Genomic DNA, 17,565 nt, shown 5'->3' on the forward strand with positions numbered 1-17,565 from the left:
ATTGTCTTCACCTGTGATTCCTCAATTAATCATATGTTGTTGGGGGGGGGGGTTTAAGAAAGGTTGGGTACATCTAACCGTGATTATCTTAAAGTTTGCTGCAGAGTCAATCCCAATGAGAAGGGTCTGGCTGCAGCCAATGGGGAGTGCCACAGTGAGAGGAACTCCACAAAATCCACATTCAGTTTGGTTTAATATTTGTTTGTTGACCTATAACCCAAAGCAACATGATTTCTATATATTTTAAGTCTCAGAAAATGAAACAAATCTTCAGTCTTTTATTTTATGGTCATCAACAATAAACTTGATATATTTTTCATTAAAACTAAACTGTCTCTTCACTGTTCAAACAAAGTCTAGTTCAGCCTTTGTCGAGCTGTTTCTTATGTATCTGTGAAACTGTGACACGATTAGCGCACTGATGACATTAAGAGACTGGCCGAAGAGGCCCTAGGACTGTGCGCTATGAGCATGTAAATTGGGACATGCATCTTGGATAATGCGCTCCCAGCTTTCACTCTAGGTTGATCTCTAGGTGAACCAGCGAACCACAAGGGGAAACCTGGCTGCTGCACCCAGGGCTCAGCACCAGCAGTGTAGCTGTAGTGGCTCAGCTTTGTTCAGTTCAGTTCATGGGTCAGATGTGGGGCTCAGGCAGCTGCACTGAGAGAAGCCACAACTTAGAATAAGTTTATTTTTGTTTGTCCAGTTGCTGAATGATGAAGTTAACTCAAACATATGTCATGTCTTCACATTGTTAAACTCAATGCTCAATGTGCAGCCTGCTCTGTTCTGTGTAAAAAGCAGAGGAAAAGTCCACTAGCATAAGGCGCTAGGTAATGCTAACTTGTTTTTTGAAAAATACTTGTGCTTCAGTTTGACAAAGGAGCCACACTGACTTTATCCACACAATTTACCTTGGTATAAACTTATTAAAAGGTGAATAATGCACATCATAATATCACATGCCGTGCCAGTTCTTTCCATCTTATTATTGTGAGGTATTTTCTAGCAGTGCAGCGCTACATCACTAGGTCTTGATTTACTAACACGAAGGTAAATGACACATGCCACCAGGGGGCGCAGACCTATGGAATGTACCAATTCAATTCATTTATTTTTGTAACATCCAAAATCACAACAACATTTGTCCCGAAGGGCGTTCATGTTTTGGTTGATGGGGGAAACCGGAGTACCCGGAGGAAACCTATCCAGACACAGGGAGAAACATGAAAAACTCCACACAGAAAGGCCTGGTGACCCGGGGATCGAACCAAACCCTCTGCTGTGAGACATGAGCCACTCAGCCACCGTGCTGCCTACACACAAAAACAAAACAACAGGAAAAATCAGACAAAACAAGAAAAATCGGCCAGGTGAGGAGGAGGAAGACCAGACGAGGAGGAGGAAAGCCAGGCGAGGAGGAGGAGAGCCAGGTGAGGAGGAGGGCCAGGCGGGGAGGAGGAGAGGGTCCAGCTGTCATCGGGGCATCTGAAAGAGTTACACTCCACAGGGGGAGTGGGACAGGGGACAACATGTGAATAGCATTGCTGATGAGAAAATAGGACAAAGTAGAGGATAGTGCTCAGGTTGCCATACGTCCCCCAGCTAGTTACTCCTACTGCAGCCTGTCTTATCCCGGGTTTTAATGTCCCTAACTCCCTCACTATGTAACCTGGTCTATACCGAAGAGGAAGGTTTTAAGCCTGGTCTTAAATACAGAGACTGTGGGGGCCTGTTTAACATCAGCAGGGAGTTGATTCCATAGCACAGGAGCTTGGTAACTGAATGCTCTCCCTCCCACTGTACTTTTGGACACTCTAGGAACCACTAATAGTCCTGCATTCTGAGAGCGGAGTGCTCTGTTTGGCTGGTACGGGACAATAGCATCTTGCAGATAGGATGGGGCCATACCGTTTAGGGCTTTGTATGTCAGGAGGAGGACTATGAATTTGATTCTAAGCTCGACAGGAAGCCAGTGCAGATATTTTAGCACAGGACTGATGTGGTCTCTTCTTTTAGTTCCTGTTAGGATTCTGGCCGCTGCATTTTGGACCAACTGGAGGCTCCTTATAGTACTTTATAGTACTTTATAGTACTTTTGGGGCAGGCGGCGAGCAGAGAATTACAGTAATCAAGTCTGGAAGTAACAAATGCATGGATGAGTTTTTCTAATTTTAGTTATATTTCGCAGGTGAAAGTATGCGGTTTTACAAGCTAGGTTTATATGGGCTGTGAATGAGAGATTTTGATCAAATAGGACTCCAAGATTTTTTACAGTCGGGCTAGAAGCTATATTCACATTGTCGAGTGAGATTATCTGGTCCGACAGAGAATCTCTTTGACCTTTGGGACCAACGACAATGACCTCTGTTTTTTCAGGATTTAAGAGCAGGTAATTCAAGGACATCCAGGTTTTGATGTCCTTCACACATGCACTGAGTTTATCTATTTGATCAGTCTGATTTGGCTTCATTGATAAGTACAGCTGAGTGTCATCAGCATAGCAGTGAAAATTAATGCCATGTTTTCTGATAATGTTACCCAATGGCAACATATACAGAGTAAATAGGATTGGACCAAGCACAGATCCTTGTGGAACACCACAGGCTACTTTAGAACAGGGAGAGGTGCTCTGGTTTATACTAACAAACTGGTACCTATCTGATAGATAGGATTTAAACCATTTGAGGGCGGTCCCTCTGATTCCAATGTCACATTCTAACCTCTGTAGTAGAATGTTGTGATCAATGGTGTCAAACGCTGCACTGACGTCCAGTAGGACCAGGACTGAAGCCAGCCCGTTATCAGCAGCAAGTAGTAAATCATTTGTTACTTTAAGCAGTGCAGTCTCTGTGCTGCGGTGAGCTCTGAATCCAGATTGAAATTTTTCAAATATATTATTGTCCTGCAGTTGGCGGCAGAGCTGTTTCACCACCACTCGTTCTAGAATTTTTGAGAGGAACGGAAGATTAGAGATAGGTCTATAGTTGACTAGTTAATCAGGATTTAGCTTAGGTTTTTTTAAAAGAGGTTTAATCACAGCATACTTAAAGGACTGAGGAACGTAGCCATTTTCTAACGACATATTTATTATGTTATGGATGGAATCTATTATTAGGGGGAGGGCTTCTTTGAGGAGTCTGATTGGAATAGGGTCGAGCAAACAGGTTGATGGTTTGGACGACATGATGGCTGAGGTAATCTCCACCTCATCAACAGGAGTAAATTTATCTAATATTATTAGAGGATCCATGTGGGATATTGGCATTACAGACTGGATTTGCTCAGAGCTGATTTTTGGAGTAACTTTGTTGATTTTGTCTCTAATGGTTGTAATTTTGTAATTGAAGAAGTGAAGAAAGTCATCACAACTAATGTTCGAGGGGATAAGAGACTCATTAGCGGTGTGGGAGTTTGTCAGCCTGGCTACAGTGCTGAACAGAAATCTGGGGTTATTTTTGTTTACTTCTATTAGATTTGAATAGTATCTGGTTCAGGCTTTCCACAGAGTGGCCTTAATGAGCAGGCAGAGCTTCCATGCCTTCAGAGACTGCTCAGAGCGCGAGCGGCGCCAAAGCTTCTCTGTGCGTCTCACATGTTGTTTGAGTGTCCTGAGCTGTAACGTGTACCATGGAGCCGGAGGTCTTGGTTTAATGCTTTTCTGTTTTAGCGGAGCTACAACATCGAGAGCAGATTTTAAGGTGAGCATTGTTCTGTCAACCAATTGATCAGTGACAGTTGGATTAAAATTATTCTCATTGTCACATGACATATCTTTCAGTAATGGCTCAATAATTTCTTTAAACTCTGTAACCGATTTATCTGATAATGTTCTTTTCATTATATTTTTTTTCTGTGGGGCTGGATGGTCTTTTAGTATAAATTGAAACCCCTCCACCTTAACGTGGTGGAGGGGTTTGAGTGCCCGAATGATCCTGGGAGCTATGTTGTCGGGGGCTTCATGCCCCTGGTAAGGTCACCCATGGCAAACAGGTCCTGGGAGACGGGACAGACGAAGAGCGGTTCAGAAGCCCCTTATGATGAGTATAAAAACAAGGCCGTTTACATCACCCGGACTGGCGTTACTGGGGCCCCACCCTGGAGCCAGGCCTGGGGTGGGTGCTCAACAGCGAGTGCCTGGTGGCCCCGTGGGGCCCGGCCGGGCTCAGCCCGAAGGAGTGACGTGGGGCTGTCCTCATATGGACCCACCACCCGCAAGAGGATCCGTAAGGGGCCGGTGCCTGAGGATCTGGGCGGCAGTCGAAGGCGGGGGCCTCGACGACCGGATCTCTGGACATGGAGACTGGCTCTGGGGACATGGAATGTCACCTCGCTGGGGGGGAAGGAGCCGGAGCTTGTGTGGGAGGTTGAGCGTTACCGACTAGATATAGTCGGCCTCACCTCCACGCACACTTGAGAGGGGCTGGACTCTCCATTTCTCTGGCGTTGCCCGCGGGGAGAGATGGCGAGCTGGTGTGGGCTTGCTCATTGCCCCACAGCTCAGCCGCTTCATGTTGAGGTTCACTCCGGTGAATGAGAGGGTCGCGTCCCTGCTGCTCCGGGTTGGGGACAGGGCTCTCACTGTTGTGTCGGCCTACGGGCCAAACAGCAGTGCAGAGTACCCGGCCTTCTTGGAGTCCCTGGGAGGGGTACTAGACAGTGCACCAACCGGGGACTCCGTTGTTCTCCTGGGGGACTTCAACGCCCATGTGGGTAATGACAGTGACACTTGGAGGGGCGTGATTGGGAAGAACGGCCTCACTGATCTGAACCCGAGCGGTGTTTTGTTATTGGACTTCTGTGCTAATCACAGTTTGTCCATAACAAACACCATGTTCGAGCACAAGGGTGTCCATCGGTGCACATGGCACCAGGACACTCTAGGTCGGAGGTCGTGGAACACTGGACCAGCTTTATACTCTCCATCGGGTCCTTGAGGGTTCACGGGAGTATGCCCAACCAGTCCACATGTGTTTTGTGGATTTGGAGAAGGCATTCGACCGTGTCCCTCGTGGTGTCCTTTGGGGGGTGCTCCGGGAGTATGTGGTCCGGGGCCCTTTGCTAAGGGCTGTCCGGTCCCTGTATGACCGGAGCAGGAGCTGTGTTCATTGCCGGCAGTAAGTCAGACCTGTTCCCGGTGCATGTTGGACTCCGCCAGGGCTACCCTTTGTCACCGGTTCTGTTCATTATATTTATGGACAGAATTTCTAGGCGCAGCCAGGGGCTGGAGGGGGTCTGGTTTGGGAACCACAGGATTTCATCTGTGCTGTTTGCGGATAATGTTGTCCTGATGGCTTCATCGAGCCAGGACCTGCAGCAGGCACTGGGGCGGTTTGCAGCCGAGTGTGAAGCGGCTGGGATGAGATTCAGCTCCTCCAAATCCGAGGCCATGGTTCTCGACCGGAAAAAGGTGGTTTGCTCTCTCCGGGTGAGTGGAGAGTCTCTGCCCCAAGTGGAGGAGTTCAAGTATCTCGGGGTCTTGTTCACGAGTGAGGGAAGGATGGAGCGTGAGATTGACAGGCGGATCGGTGCAGCGTCTGCAGTGATGCGGTCGCTGTATCAGTCCGTTGTGGTGAAGAAGGAGCTGAGCCGGAAGGCGAAGCTCTCGATTTACCGGTCAATCTACGTTCCTACCCTCACCTATGGTCATGAGCTCTGGGTAATGACCGAAAGGACAAGGTTACAAGCGGCCGAAATGGGTTTCCTCTGCAGAGTGGCCGGGCGCTCCCTTAGGGATAGGGTGAGGAGCTCAGTCACACGGGAGGAGCTCGGAGTAGAGCCGCTGCTCCTACACGTTGAGAGGAACCAGCTGAGGTGGCTCGGGCATCTGCTCAGGATGCCTCCTGGACGCCTCCCTAGGGAGGTGTTCTGGGCATGTCCCACCGGGAGAAGGCCCCGGGGAAGACCCAGGACACACTGGAGGGACTATGTCTCTCGGCTGGCCTGGGAACGCCTTGGGATCCCACCGGAGGAGCTGGAGGACGTGTCTGGGGTGAGGGAAGTTTGGGAGTCCCTGCTTAGACTGCTGCCTCCGTGACCCGGCCCTGGATAAGCGGAAGAAAATGGATGGTGAAGGGTATGTCAAGTAATAAAGCTTTTAAGTTGCATTACAAACACATATATCAAAAATATGGAATGCATATTGATTGAATAAAGTTTCTTAGGGCCATCACATATACATATATATCTTTTGATACTGAAATCATATAAGTTTTGAATATTATTATGTAATCACCATTTTTATACTGAATTTATATATTCTTTGAATGTTGTATCTTTTTGGAGGTTGTCTAACAAGCACCATACTAAAAGTTGAATACCATCTACTAACACTGAAATTAGGTTAAAGGTAAAACGTGAATTATGGGAGACAGTTGGTCCCTTGCAGAAACTCCTTTAACCGAGTTAAGGCAACATTGTAGGAGGTGAATCATGTCGCCTGACAGCCACGATGTTTATACTAGAGTGGAGCATCTTGTGATAATACTGAAACTATGCTAAAAGCAATATTGTGTGATATGAATTGGGGAAGGCTATTGGGGTCTGTAGACGCTCCTTTACAGGGTGGTCGGATGAGACTCAAGGCCGGAAAAATAGACTGGTGCAGCCCGGAGAGATGAGTGAGGCCGGAGGGAGGAACCTGGGCGACAACCTACTCAACATAATATTTGCATATTCATGTTTCATATTATATTTTTATGTTACGGGGCCAGGGAAAAGCAGACAGAGCCTGCTGCACACACGAGGGATAGATCATATGACCCCGGGTCCTGTATTAGATTGTAACTGTCAGGGGAATAAACTTTTAAGATTTGAACTGATCGAATCCAGTCGTCATTTTGATAGAACACGCCTAACAATGGATGGATGGATGAAAGGTAATTAAGTAATGGTCAGAGAGTATAGGGTTTTGAGGAAGGACAATGAGATCATTAATCTCAATACCGTAGGTTAGAACGAGATCTAGAGTGTGATTGTGACAGTGAGTCGGCTTATTCACACTCTGGGTGAAACCGATCCCATCCAGGAGTGCACCAAAAGCATTACTGAGGCAATCACTGCCGTTATCAACATGTATGTTGAAATCTCCAACTATAACAATCCTTTCCCAATTCAAGACTAAACTTGAATATGAAATCAGAAAACTCTGTCAGGAAGTCGGCATATGGACCAGGAGGTCGATAAATTATTATAAATATAACAGCTTTTTGGTTTTTCCAATTGGGGCACGTAAGTGTGAGGCTTTCAAAGGAGAGGTGTGTATAATTGGGTTTGGGGCTGAGAATTAGACTGGAATGAGAGATGACGGCCACACCACCACCTCGACCTGTGCTCCGGGCACTCTGAAAGTTCATGGGACTTGATGGTGTAGATTTGTTTAGTCTAAGACAGTGGTTCTTAACCTGGGTTCGATCGAACCCTAGGGGTTCGGTGAGTCAGTCCCAGGGGATTGGCAGAGGTCAAGACACGCACCAGACTCATATGATTCGCGGACTGCGAGCGTCTCCAGACTCTGTCCGTGTCCTAATTCGACAAATGCACCTTTGCTGTGCCTATCGAACACTGCTCCCTCTAAGCTGCGCGCGTGCTCAATTGCACACTGCTGACACGGTATCCGCGCACAGAAAAATCGAACCAGAGTTGAAAATAAAATAAGCACACAACAATTCATTCTGCGCTATTTTTCAGTGTGAGTCAGTGAGTGTGACCGGGGACGAGCTGCTCCAGACAATTATGTGATTCACAGACGGATTGTGAAGCTTATCAACGTCATTGACAGGCTCCTCATGGCCACTACCAGTGTTTTAGCCGATGTGGCCGATGTGGAGTGAAGACTCGCTGAAGATTCTAAGTCCTGTTTAACCCCTTAATGTTCCGACGGCCCGCCCTCGGGCAAAGATTTGCGCGTAAAGTTACGCGCGCGTAATTGCGTTTTACGCACTGTTTTGCGGCAGTTTTGCGTTTTAAACATGACGAAACGGACAAAACAAAGGAAGTACGCGACCGAGGACACTGTGGATGTTTGTACAAGTTAAACTAGAGGCATCTCGGACCCGGAGCGGTTCGTGGAACCGAGTGAAGATCTCATGATGGACTGAGGAGCAGAGGACCTGATGTGCTGATGGACTGGATGCTGTTCCTGATCGGTAAGTGTGGTTTATTCTGCTATTGACTTAATTGTGGGTCAAATGTGTATTATGTGTAATCATTAGCATTAGTTAATGCCAATCTGCAGTAATAGAGCAGCTGTGCAGATACAGATTCCTCTCAGTGTGTATTGGTCATTGAATACTGTCACTTTGAACGGCATAAAAACATACGACATAAAAAACAGGAACAGACTTTGCTGTGAAAAAGACATGAGAGTGGCACTTGCCAAGGCGAAGCACTGCATTTCTGACCTGGTCTCTCAAAGGCAACAGCAGAAGTCACACTGATTTGCAGTAAATATTCATTATTATTGTAGCCTGATGGAAATTAGATGATGGGTGTGTGTTAAAATGTTAAAAATAATAAAAAGCATAAATACAATAAGTTCATTATTGGAATACATAATACAATACAAAATTTAAATCATTTCAGTGTGGTAGTATTAAAAAAGGTCATGTCTTTGTTAAAAGGTATGTATGTAATTTGTTGTGAGTTTATGCATTGTATTGGTTTTATTCTTTGAACACAGTGATGTTAATACACAGTTTATTTTGTGCACCAGTAAAACATACATATGTCTTGAATTTGAAAAAAATTATATTTTATTTTTCAATAAAGAAGGGTTCAGTGAATGTGCATATGGAACCGGTGGGGTTCAGTACCTCCAACAAGGTTAAGAACCACTGGTCTAAGATAATAATTTTCCCGAAGCCATGTTTCAGTTAGGGCTAGCAGATCAATATTAAGGTCGCCAATTAGTTCATTTATTAAAAGAGATTTGGAGGAAAGAGACCTGATGTTTAGCAGTCCACATTTTACACACTTATCATTTTCTTTATTTGCGGCACATTTATTTATTTTTATTAAGTTATGAGATCTGACAGCTTCCTTGTCAGAGTTTAGAGGTGTTTTATTTGTGCTTTTTGTACGTGGGGCACGTGGGGCACACACAGTCTCTGTCTGTTTGGAGCTGTTCTCTCTGACTGAGCTGTGCTTCACTGGTCTAAACTGCTCCCTAACGTCACTATCACTGTGCTTCCCTGAGCTATTCTGCGTGCTAGTCTTACCTGGTCAATCTAGACTAGCAATCATATTCTGAGCTAACAGGGCGGGGCCAGCCTGCGTGGGATGGATGCCGTCTCTACGTATAAGCCTAGGCTTCCCCTCAAATGCCCTCCAATTATCTATGAAGACGACACCATTCTGCAGGCACCAATTGGTCAACCACTGGTTGACTGCTGAAAAGCGGCTGAACATTTCACAATTGGTGTAGGTTGGGAGGGGCCAGAGAAGTACACGGACTCCGACATCGACTTAGCCAATTGACAGACTGCAGCTATGTGTAACTTAACCACCTCTGACTGACCGCGCCGAGTATCGTTACCCCCCGCGTGTATAACGATCCGGCGGTACCTATACTTACTTTTATTTAAAAGCCTAAGATTCCCCTCGATGTCACCCAGTCTGGCTCCAGGGTAACACCGCGTGGAAGCTGCAGGCAGTTCCACGTCCCTGACTATGGAGCTCCCTATGACTAAAGTGTCCCGGGTCCAGTTCAGGGGAGCAAACCTGTTCTGGACGGGGAGCTCTCTACTCTCAACCCTGTGTCCCTGGTCTGCTACAGTCCTATTCTCAGCCCTGTGTCCCTGGCCTGTCCTACGCTTTCTTCTAACCGTCACAAACCTGTCCTGGTCTGATCCCGGCTGCACGGGTTGCGCTGGGGGGCTAGTCTCACTAGTTACGCTAAAGCTACTGCGGTCCGCGGTCCCTACTGCTGCTACCTGACTGTAACTCGGGGTCAGAGCCTCCAATGAGCGGATCCGCGTTTCTAACTCTGAGACCCTGGCCTGCAGGACTGCCACTACACTACACTTAACACAGCTGTCCCTATCATCATCAAATAAGCAGTGTTGGGAGTAACGGCGTTAAACTATAACGGCGTTACTAACTGCGTTACTTTTTCAGTAATGGAGTAATGTAACTAATTACTTTTCCTAGCGTCGTAACGCCGTTACCGTTACTGACAATAAAATGTAACGCGTTACTTTTAATTGAGTTCACTCTGCTCTTCATCAGAGTCTCAGAGATAAAAGGTTTGTTTGAGATGAGGCGGGCGCAGATACGACGCCGTCGATCGGTGCGCGGTGCATGCCGGTTAGTTTTGTGTCCAAGATGCCACCGACTTGCTCTGACGTATGCGCCGGTAACGGGAAGTTTTTGAGCGCAGCAGCTCTCCACCGACTGCGGCCGCCTGCATGGACTACAAACGCGTAATGCATGATGGGAAATGATGTCCTGTCCACACGTGCATTCACAGCAGATTAGGTGCGAGTTGTGTTTTGATCAGAAACGTGACTGTGTTCTCTCCAAAGAGGAACAGGCTCAGATCAGAGGTGATTCATATTTGAATACTGGACAGAGAATCACAGTGCGTGGCCAGAGAAGGTTAAAGGTTTTGTCTTATTTTACATAATAAGTAACGTGGAGTAAAGTAACGCAGAGTAGTTACTTTGCCTAGTAACTAGTTACTTCTCCCAAAAAGTAACTGAGTTACTAACTCAGTTACTTTTTGGGAGAAGTAACTTGTAACTATAACTAATTACATTTTTGAAGTAACTTGCCCAACACTGCAAATAAGCCAGGGTCATCACTCCACATATGGCAACAAGGGCAGGGAAGAGCGAGAGAAGAGGAGGAAGGTTTAGCCATGATGCTAGTCGGCTAGGCTAGTTCAGGCTGAACCGAGAGATAGAGGGGCTTAACCCACGAAGTGCGGAGCAATAGATGCTGAATGAAACTTCGGTGGTTTAGCGAAGTATTCAGGCACTAGTGTAGATGTTAGAAACTGCTTTTAAAACTGTAAGGATTCGTGGATTAACAATTTCAGGAGAGAGACGCTAGATACGCTAGATATACAATTCACAAAACAGAATGCACTCAGTGGAAATGACGTCAGATCACCCGGAATCAGATAACATAAATATATGTACATTAGGTCCATACAGGTTATCATCCCATTACAAAAGGAGCACAAACAAAAATGAATCATCATGTTTTTAAAAGATCTCAACATTTGTCACGTTCAGTCTGGTGAAGGCAGAGACTGGAAAAACACCACTGAAAAACACTTGCAGATTGAAATGTTACATAATATGGCATAAAACAAGATAATTTACAAGTCAGATCTGTGGAGAGGCGACCCCAATGACAGAAAGAATCTTTTTTTTTCAAGGTAGATAAACATGGACCTGAATAATCCAACATAGACACATTTGATATCAGAACATTCCAAACAAAGTAATAACATCTCCACGGAAACAAGCAAGAGACGAAACTCAACCAGAAAAGTTACACAGTGTAGCTTTAAGGCTGTGGTCCATTTGTATCATATGAAGTTTTTTACTGTGTGTTTTAGTTGTTGTCCAGAAAAACTCTTTCATCTCAGCTCAGGTCGTTTGGACAGACCTGGATAAAAAGTGAATTATTTGAATTAATTATTATTTATATATTTTAAACCTTTAAAATGTCTTAAGTTCTTGCATTAAAATGTAGAAATCAGTAAAGTTAAATGCACCTGAGGGGTAAATTGCTGTAGTCCCCAAGCTGTTCATCTTAAAGTAAAACAAACATTACATTTACATACATTTAAATCTAAAAATAAAGACAGAAATAAAGTCATTTACCATCCCTGTTTCTTTTGTCTTTGATAGTTTCATACACACAAACGTCGCCTAAAATGCAGGAAATATTAAAGGATTAGACTTTAGTTTAAAATATCTTAAAATGTGGTGTAATATTTTCATCTGACCATGGAGAAGAGATGAGTACAGTTGCTGCTGGTCGTCTTGTCCCGCCCCTGTTTCATTCTCACTATTGTTAACAAAATAAATAAATAAAAAAGAAACTCTACACTTGAATTATGATGTACGAAGGACAAGACTGACCTGGACGAGCTTTGGCCTGAGAAAAAAACAAAAAAACAAACAAATGATGTTGCTGATAAAAACAACACAGACTTTACAACACAGACTACATCAAGTCAGATAAAAGTGTTTAAATTAACTCAAAAACACATTTGACATTTACTTAATATACATTTCTGAAATGTTCATCTGTTTTTGGGCTTTTAACTGCTGGTTGTCTTGTTGTTGCCCTCAGAACAACATAGTCTTTGTCGACAAAAGGAGCATTCTGAGAGAAGCCCGGGCTCATACACAGGGATGTCATCCATCCGACTTCAGCTGGTGCTTCACTTTTAATTCAGAACCTGACCCACAGTCTCCATAACCAAGTGTTCAGACTCAGAGCAGAGACTGTGTGTGTGCCTCGTTCTACAAACAATAAGTCATGTAATAAGAACTCTATTCCAGGTGTCAGGCCACAAAACCTCATAAAAATATAGAAATGGATAATCATGTGAAATGTGGACTGTTAAACATTAGGTCCCTTCTGTCCAAATCTCTTTTCATAAATGAGTTCCTTGGTGACCACAACCTAGATCTTTTAGCTCTAACTGAAATGTGTCTCCTGAAACATGACCATGTTAGACTAAATGAGTCGACTCCACCTCGTTACTTGAGTTTTCAGAGCAGCAGGAACACAGGCCGAGGTGGTGCTGTGGTCATTTCACTCTCCACTTTACTACTTAGTCCTAAAACTAACGGTACATTTAGCTCATTTAAAGCCTTTTACTGTCAATCACTTGTATAAACTGAAGAAACAAACTGTTGTTTTATTCATAATTATCCACCGACCTCCTGGTCCCTGTTCAGAGTTTTTGACTGAGTTCTCTGACTTTATATCTAGTCTAGTGTTGTCTTGGGAAAGGACTGTAATAGTTGTAGATTTTAACGTACATGTTGACAATGGCAGTGACTGTCTTGGTAATGCCTTCAGTGCACCACTAGATGGCATCGATTTTACCCAGAATGTGAATAAACCAACCCACAAACACAAACTGGATCTTGCTTTTTTATCAGACCATTTTATAATTATCCTTCAGTTTATCCTTAAAGATTATCCTGCTCCACAGAACAAAACGATAATGAAAAGAACAATATCTGAAAAATCTATTTAAGTTCAGTGTATGGGACAATAAACATTTTAAGTCTGATAAACAAGATAAAAACACTTTTTCTTATAGATTCACATTCATATTTTTAGTTGATGCAGCCTTCAACCGTTGTCCAAAGGTAAAAGTTTCTTCACTTCTTTGTGATCTGCACTTTAGCCACTAGATGTGTTCATTTACTTGACCAGTAAAAATCAGAAAACTACAATAATCACAGAACTCAATAATTAGGTCTGATCTTTGTTTGTGTTTAAAACGAAAGAGAAATCTGATCATCAAAAACACCTGGAGACATGTGTCAGTGAATCTGTGGAATTTTAGAGTCACTGTTGCATTTGGACGACACAGTGCAATGAATTTAAAATAACTATTTCAGTCTCTTGTATTTTCTTTCCTCTATAGTCGACCCTTTTTACATAATTGTCCTCTTTGGTCTTATACGGTCACACATTACCATTTGGAGAGGAGGTGTGGTCATTGCTGGTCACATGATCTTCAGCAGAGCTCTGATTGGTCCTGCACAAATCGTCATGGATCAGATTAAACTGTTCAATGAATATTTAGCAAAAAAACAAATAACGACCAACCTCAGAAAGCACAAGTCTGTAAATAAAAATAAAACATTTGTGAATAAAAGTGAAACTAACCAATAATAAAATGTAAACAGTAGTGCACATAAACATTAATATAGTCTCAAATCTCACCTTTAGTCTTTAAAAAACGCCATAGAAGCAGCAGTAATGTGAGTAAAACCACTGCACACACACGTCCAACCACCCACATCACAGCAAGAGCAGAGCGCTCGCCTTTGGGTGCACCTATGGGCATCAATTACATTTTACTTTCATATTTTTGTATCTTTGTATATTTTAAAGAATAGTTTCACTGACTTTTAACCGACATCCAACTCTCTGGAGATACGACAGTCTTTGGTGTTGACCGTAGTTTCCGTTGTCCCTCACATTTATAAAAGCCTTGGTCAGACCTGGACACTGCAGTGATGTTGAGCTCTGGTTCAGTCCCATTTTGAATCATTTTTCCATTTTTATAAAATTGAACTGAAGTAAAAGTCCCTGTGTTCAGTTTACAGCTGAGAGACACAGTCACTGCACTCACTGGGCTCATAAGGATGATGTCCCCTGTGAAGTTAAACATGTCAAATACATAAAATACTTTAAAACACAACTTATACTTTATATCAAACTTACTGTGGACTGAGATGTTGACGGCATTGCTCATTTCTCCTGATCCAGACTCACACCAAAACACTGCACTGGTTTCCTCACGGAAACTAAACTCACATTTAGATTTAGTCCAGTTACACTGTTGTGATAATCTGTGATCAGAAAACCTCCTCCAGACTGTGCTGTCTGCTCCAGTGGAGTTCATTTCATTTTCATTTAATTTATTTATTTTAGTAACGCCCAAAATCACAACAACAGTTGTCTCGAAGGGCGTTCATGTTTTGGTTGATGGGGAAACCGGAGTACCCGGAGGAAACCCATCCAGACACGGGGAGAAACATGAAAAACTCCACACAGAAAGGCCTGGTGACCCGGGGATCGAACCAACCTTCTTGCTGTGAGACATGAGCCACTCAGCCACCGTGCTGCCTGAACCCACAACTCAGAGTGATGACATCATCAGTGAAGTGCTGTGCTCTGTCAGGACTGACCGAGAGAGACACTGGAGACTCAGCATCTGAGGAGCACAAGACCCAGGCTTAAGGGGAAAACATCACTAAACGTGTGTTATGTAACAGTTTGATTCTACGAGGGGGAGAGTGGGGCGTACTCTTTCAGTCATCTGTAGCTCTCATTCACTGTCCGCGGCTCCAGTAACCCACAGCCCCCACCTTATTGGCCAACTTTGGTGTCAATCACAAGCTAACAAGTTTGTTTTGCGCTGAGGAACAAAGTTGCTGCTGTCAGAAGTTTATTATACCTGAAACTGACAAAAGAAATGCAGAGAACTGATGGAACAGATTTCACTTTTCCTGCAGCCTCTGGGTTTGGACATGGAGTATCTAACTTCTTTTGTGGACATCATTTCAGAGCAGATCAGAATCATCCTGGGGAATTTAATGTGTCGTAACCGGTGGGTATAGCGGACCAAAGAGTGCAGACTCAGGGAATATTTACAGTATTTATTATAGAAATGACAAATAGTACAGTTCGAGGGTAGATCAGGTGGTGAGCCGGAGGTGAGGCGCGGGCCAGGATCCAGGAGCGGAACGTGGAGCGTAGCGGAGATGACGATGCGGGCAGCACCAGGGCAGGGCGCAGAGTGCAAACCAGGGTCCGGGGTCACGGAATGCAGAGATAAAACAAGACAGTACCAGGGCTGGGAAGCAGGGTGGAAGCAGGGTCGGAGCTGAGCCGGGAGCGCTGGAGCTGAGACGGTCCAACAAGCTGGGTGTAGATGCACATATGATCCGGCACAGAACAGGGTGTGATACGCAGATGATCTCGCACTGAGTGTCTGGTCCTGGCTCCTCTTATACATGGCAGGTGGTGGTGATTGCGCTAATGAGCTGCAGGTGCGTGCAGGAGCAGCCAGGAGCCCAGATCCGGCAGGTGAGGGAGGGAAAGAGCAGGACGGGAGGAAAACTAGGAGCGGGCCGTGCGGATCATGACATAAGGGAAATCTGAGCCAGGAACTGCCCAAGTATAAACATTTTATACTTGGGCACACACACACACACACACACACACACACACACACCCACACACACTGAGAGACACTATATAAACTGTAAACATGCACATTTCAGGACTCTCTTCTTTTCCGTAGAGTCCGTTGCTTCATTGTTCACTTTACCAGTGTGAAATTCATTAAACCTTCTGAGTTTATGTTTCAGACTCTTGCTCGTCTTTGACACTTACACCTGAAACAAACGTTCTTCCAAGTCCATGACAGAGGGAACAGTTCTGTTTTGGTCTCAGTGTTTATACTGAGCTCCATCTCTTTGCACCAGTGGGACTTTTGTAGTTATTCTGCAGTTTGATCAGATTTGAATTAAGAACTTCTACGACCCGTTATAGATACAAACTAATTACTAAAGTGTTGCATCTTTGTCACAGTTTGTGTTTTTGAACATTATTGCACATTTACAGGAGGTTTTGGGGGATGATCCTCAGACAATCCTACACCACATGACCAGTCACACCCTCATCCAGGTTTGTACTGTGTGTTTTTCAATTCAGGATCAGTCCACTTTAGTGTGTTTGTATGAGAGATATAGACTATGATACTGATGTTGGCACAACTTTTAGTATCAGCAGCAACAGCAGCGACGCCTCTGACCACAAGAGCAAAACTGAAAGGCCAAAAAAAGACCAAACAGGATGTAAGTATTACCACACATTCAAAGAGCAGGAAATGTAGGCATGAAGACAAATGAGGACACCACAAGTTTTACTGCCTGGTTCAGTCCTGGTTCAGTCCTGGTTCAGTCCTGGTTTGGTCCTGGTTCAGCCCTGGTTCAGTCCTGGTTCAGTCCTGGTTTAGTCCTGGTTCAGCCCTGGTTCAGTCCTGGTTCAGTCCTGGTTTAGTCCTGTTTCAGTCCTGGTTCAGTCCTGATGATGGCCCTTGGAGCACTGGTCCTGGTCTGGTCTTTGTACTTTTTAAGTAAGTAACACTGTTTTCTGTGAGATGCTGCTTCAGGTGCTGTTGTGTTATTTGTGAATATGAGTCTTTGATGGACGAGCGTGTGAACAACTCAAAATAAGTCACATCTTCTTTTAGATTTAAATGTTGAAATGGTCTTTACCCTTTGACCTCTGCTGTGGCTTTCCTTGACGCTGAGGAGCAGAGACTTCATCATGAAGCTCAGTGAGAGAAGGTCAAGGGTTTGCAGTTGTTCAGATGGAATGTACATGCTGATTTTCTTTGTTCAAAACTGTCCCAGAGGCTCCACTTTTTAAGGAGACTGAGGCTGTTTGAGCCCAAAATCCTGATCTGTTTTTCTAAAGCTGTTTTGGAGAGTCTTATACACACAGTGTGGCACAGCCTCAGGTCTTTGTCTAATGTAAAACCAAACTTAAAAACTGGTAAATAAGGCCATGAAGGTGACTAACAGGAAAGAGTTTCCTTCTGTTCAGGACATTTGTCTAAACTCTGTGCTCAGATGAACTGTCAGAACCCCTCTCACCTGTTGTGTGGTGAATATGAAACTGTTCCTTCAGGTGTTTGGAGCACATCACTTTAAGAGTAACACAAATAAACTCTCATTTGTCACTTCTGTTTCCCTCTTGAACAAATGTGCTCAACAGAGGCTTAAGTCCCTTTAATCTCCAGTGAGCTTCAGGATCTGTGAGTTGAATGTGTCGACTGTGTGG

General features: G+C 44.4%; 1 protein-coding gene and 2 long non-coding RNA genes across 3 annotated transcripts; all 3 read right to left on the reverse strand.

Moving 5' to 3' along the window:
• Positions 1-11,734: 11,734 nt before the first annotated feature.
• Positions 11,735-12,026, reverse strand: LOC117376831 (uncharacterized). The gene is made up of 3 exons (XR_004541796.2): positions 11,963-12,026; positions 11,838-11,885; positions 11,735-11,765 (listed from the first exon to the last, which is right to left on the reverse strand). It is a non-coding gene; the product is annotated as an uncharacterized LOC117376831 (long non-coding RNA).
• A 1,652-nt stretch (positions 12,027-13,678) lies between these two features.
• Positions 13,679-13,989, reverse strand: LOC117375645 (uncharacterized). Its single transcript, XR_004541723.2, has 3 exons — positions 13,930-13,989; positions 13,813-13,828; positions 13,679-13,741 (listed from the first exon to the last, which is right to left on the reverse strand). It is a non-coding gene; the product is annotated as an uncharacterized LOC117375645 (long non-coding RNA).
• Positions 13,990-14,107: 118 nt separating this feature from the next.
• LOC129456503 (uncharacterized) lies at positions 14,108-17,105 on the reverse strand. The gene is made up of 4 exons (XM_055224002.1): positions 17,006-17,105; positions 14,831-14,926; positions 14,434-14,595; positions 14,108-14,364 (listed from the first exon to the last, which is right to left on the reverse strand). Exons 1-4 carry the CDS (start codon positions 17,103-17,105, stop codon positions 14,108-14,110), a joined length of 615 nt encoding a protein of 204 aa, XP_055079977.1.
• Between the last annotated feature and the right edge of the window lie 460 nt (positions 17,106-17,565).

Source organism: Periophthalmus magnuspinnatus, chromosome 9, assembly GCF_009829125.3.
Source record: "Periophthalmus magnuspinnatus isolate fPerMag1 chromosome 9, fPerMag1.2.pri, whole genome shotgun sequence".
Taxonomy (NCBI): Eukaryota; Metazoa; Chordata; class Actinopteri; order Gobiiformes; family Gobiidae; genus Periophthalmus; species Periophthalmus magnuspinnatus.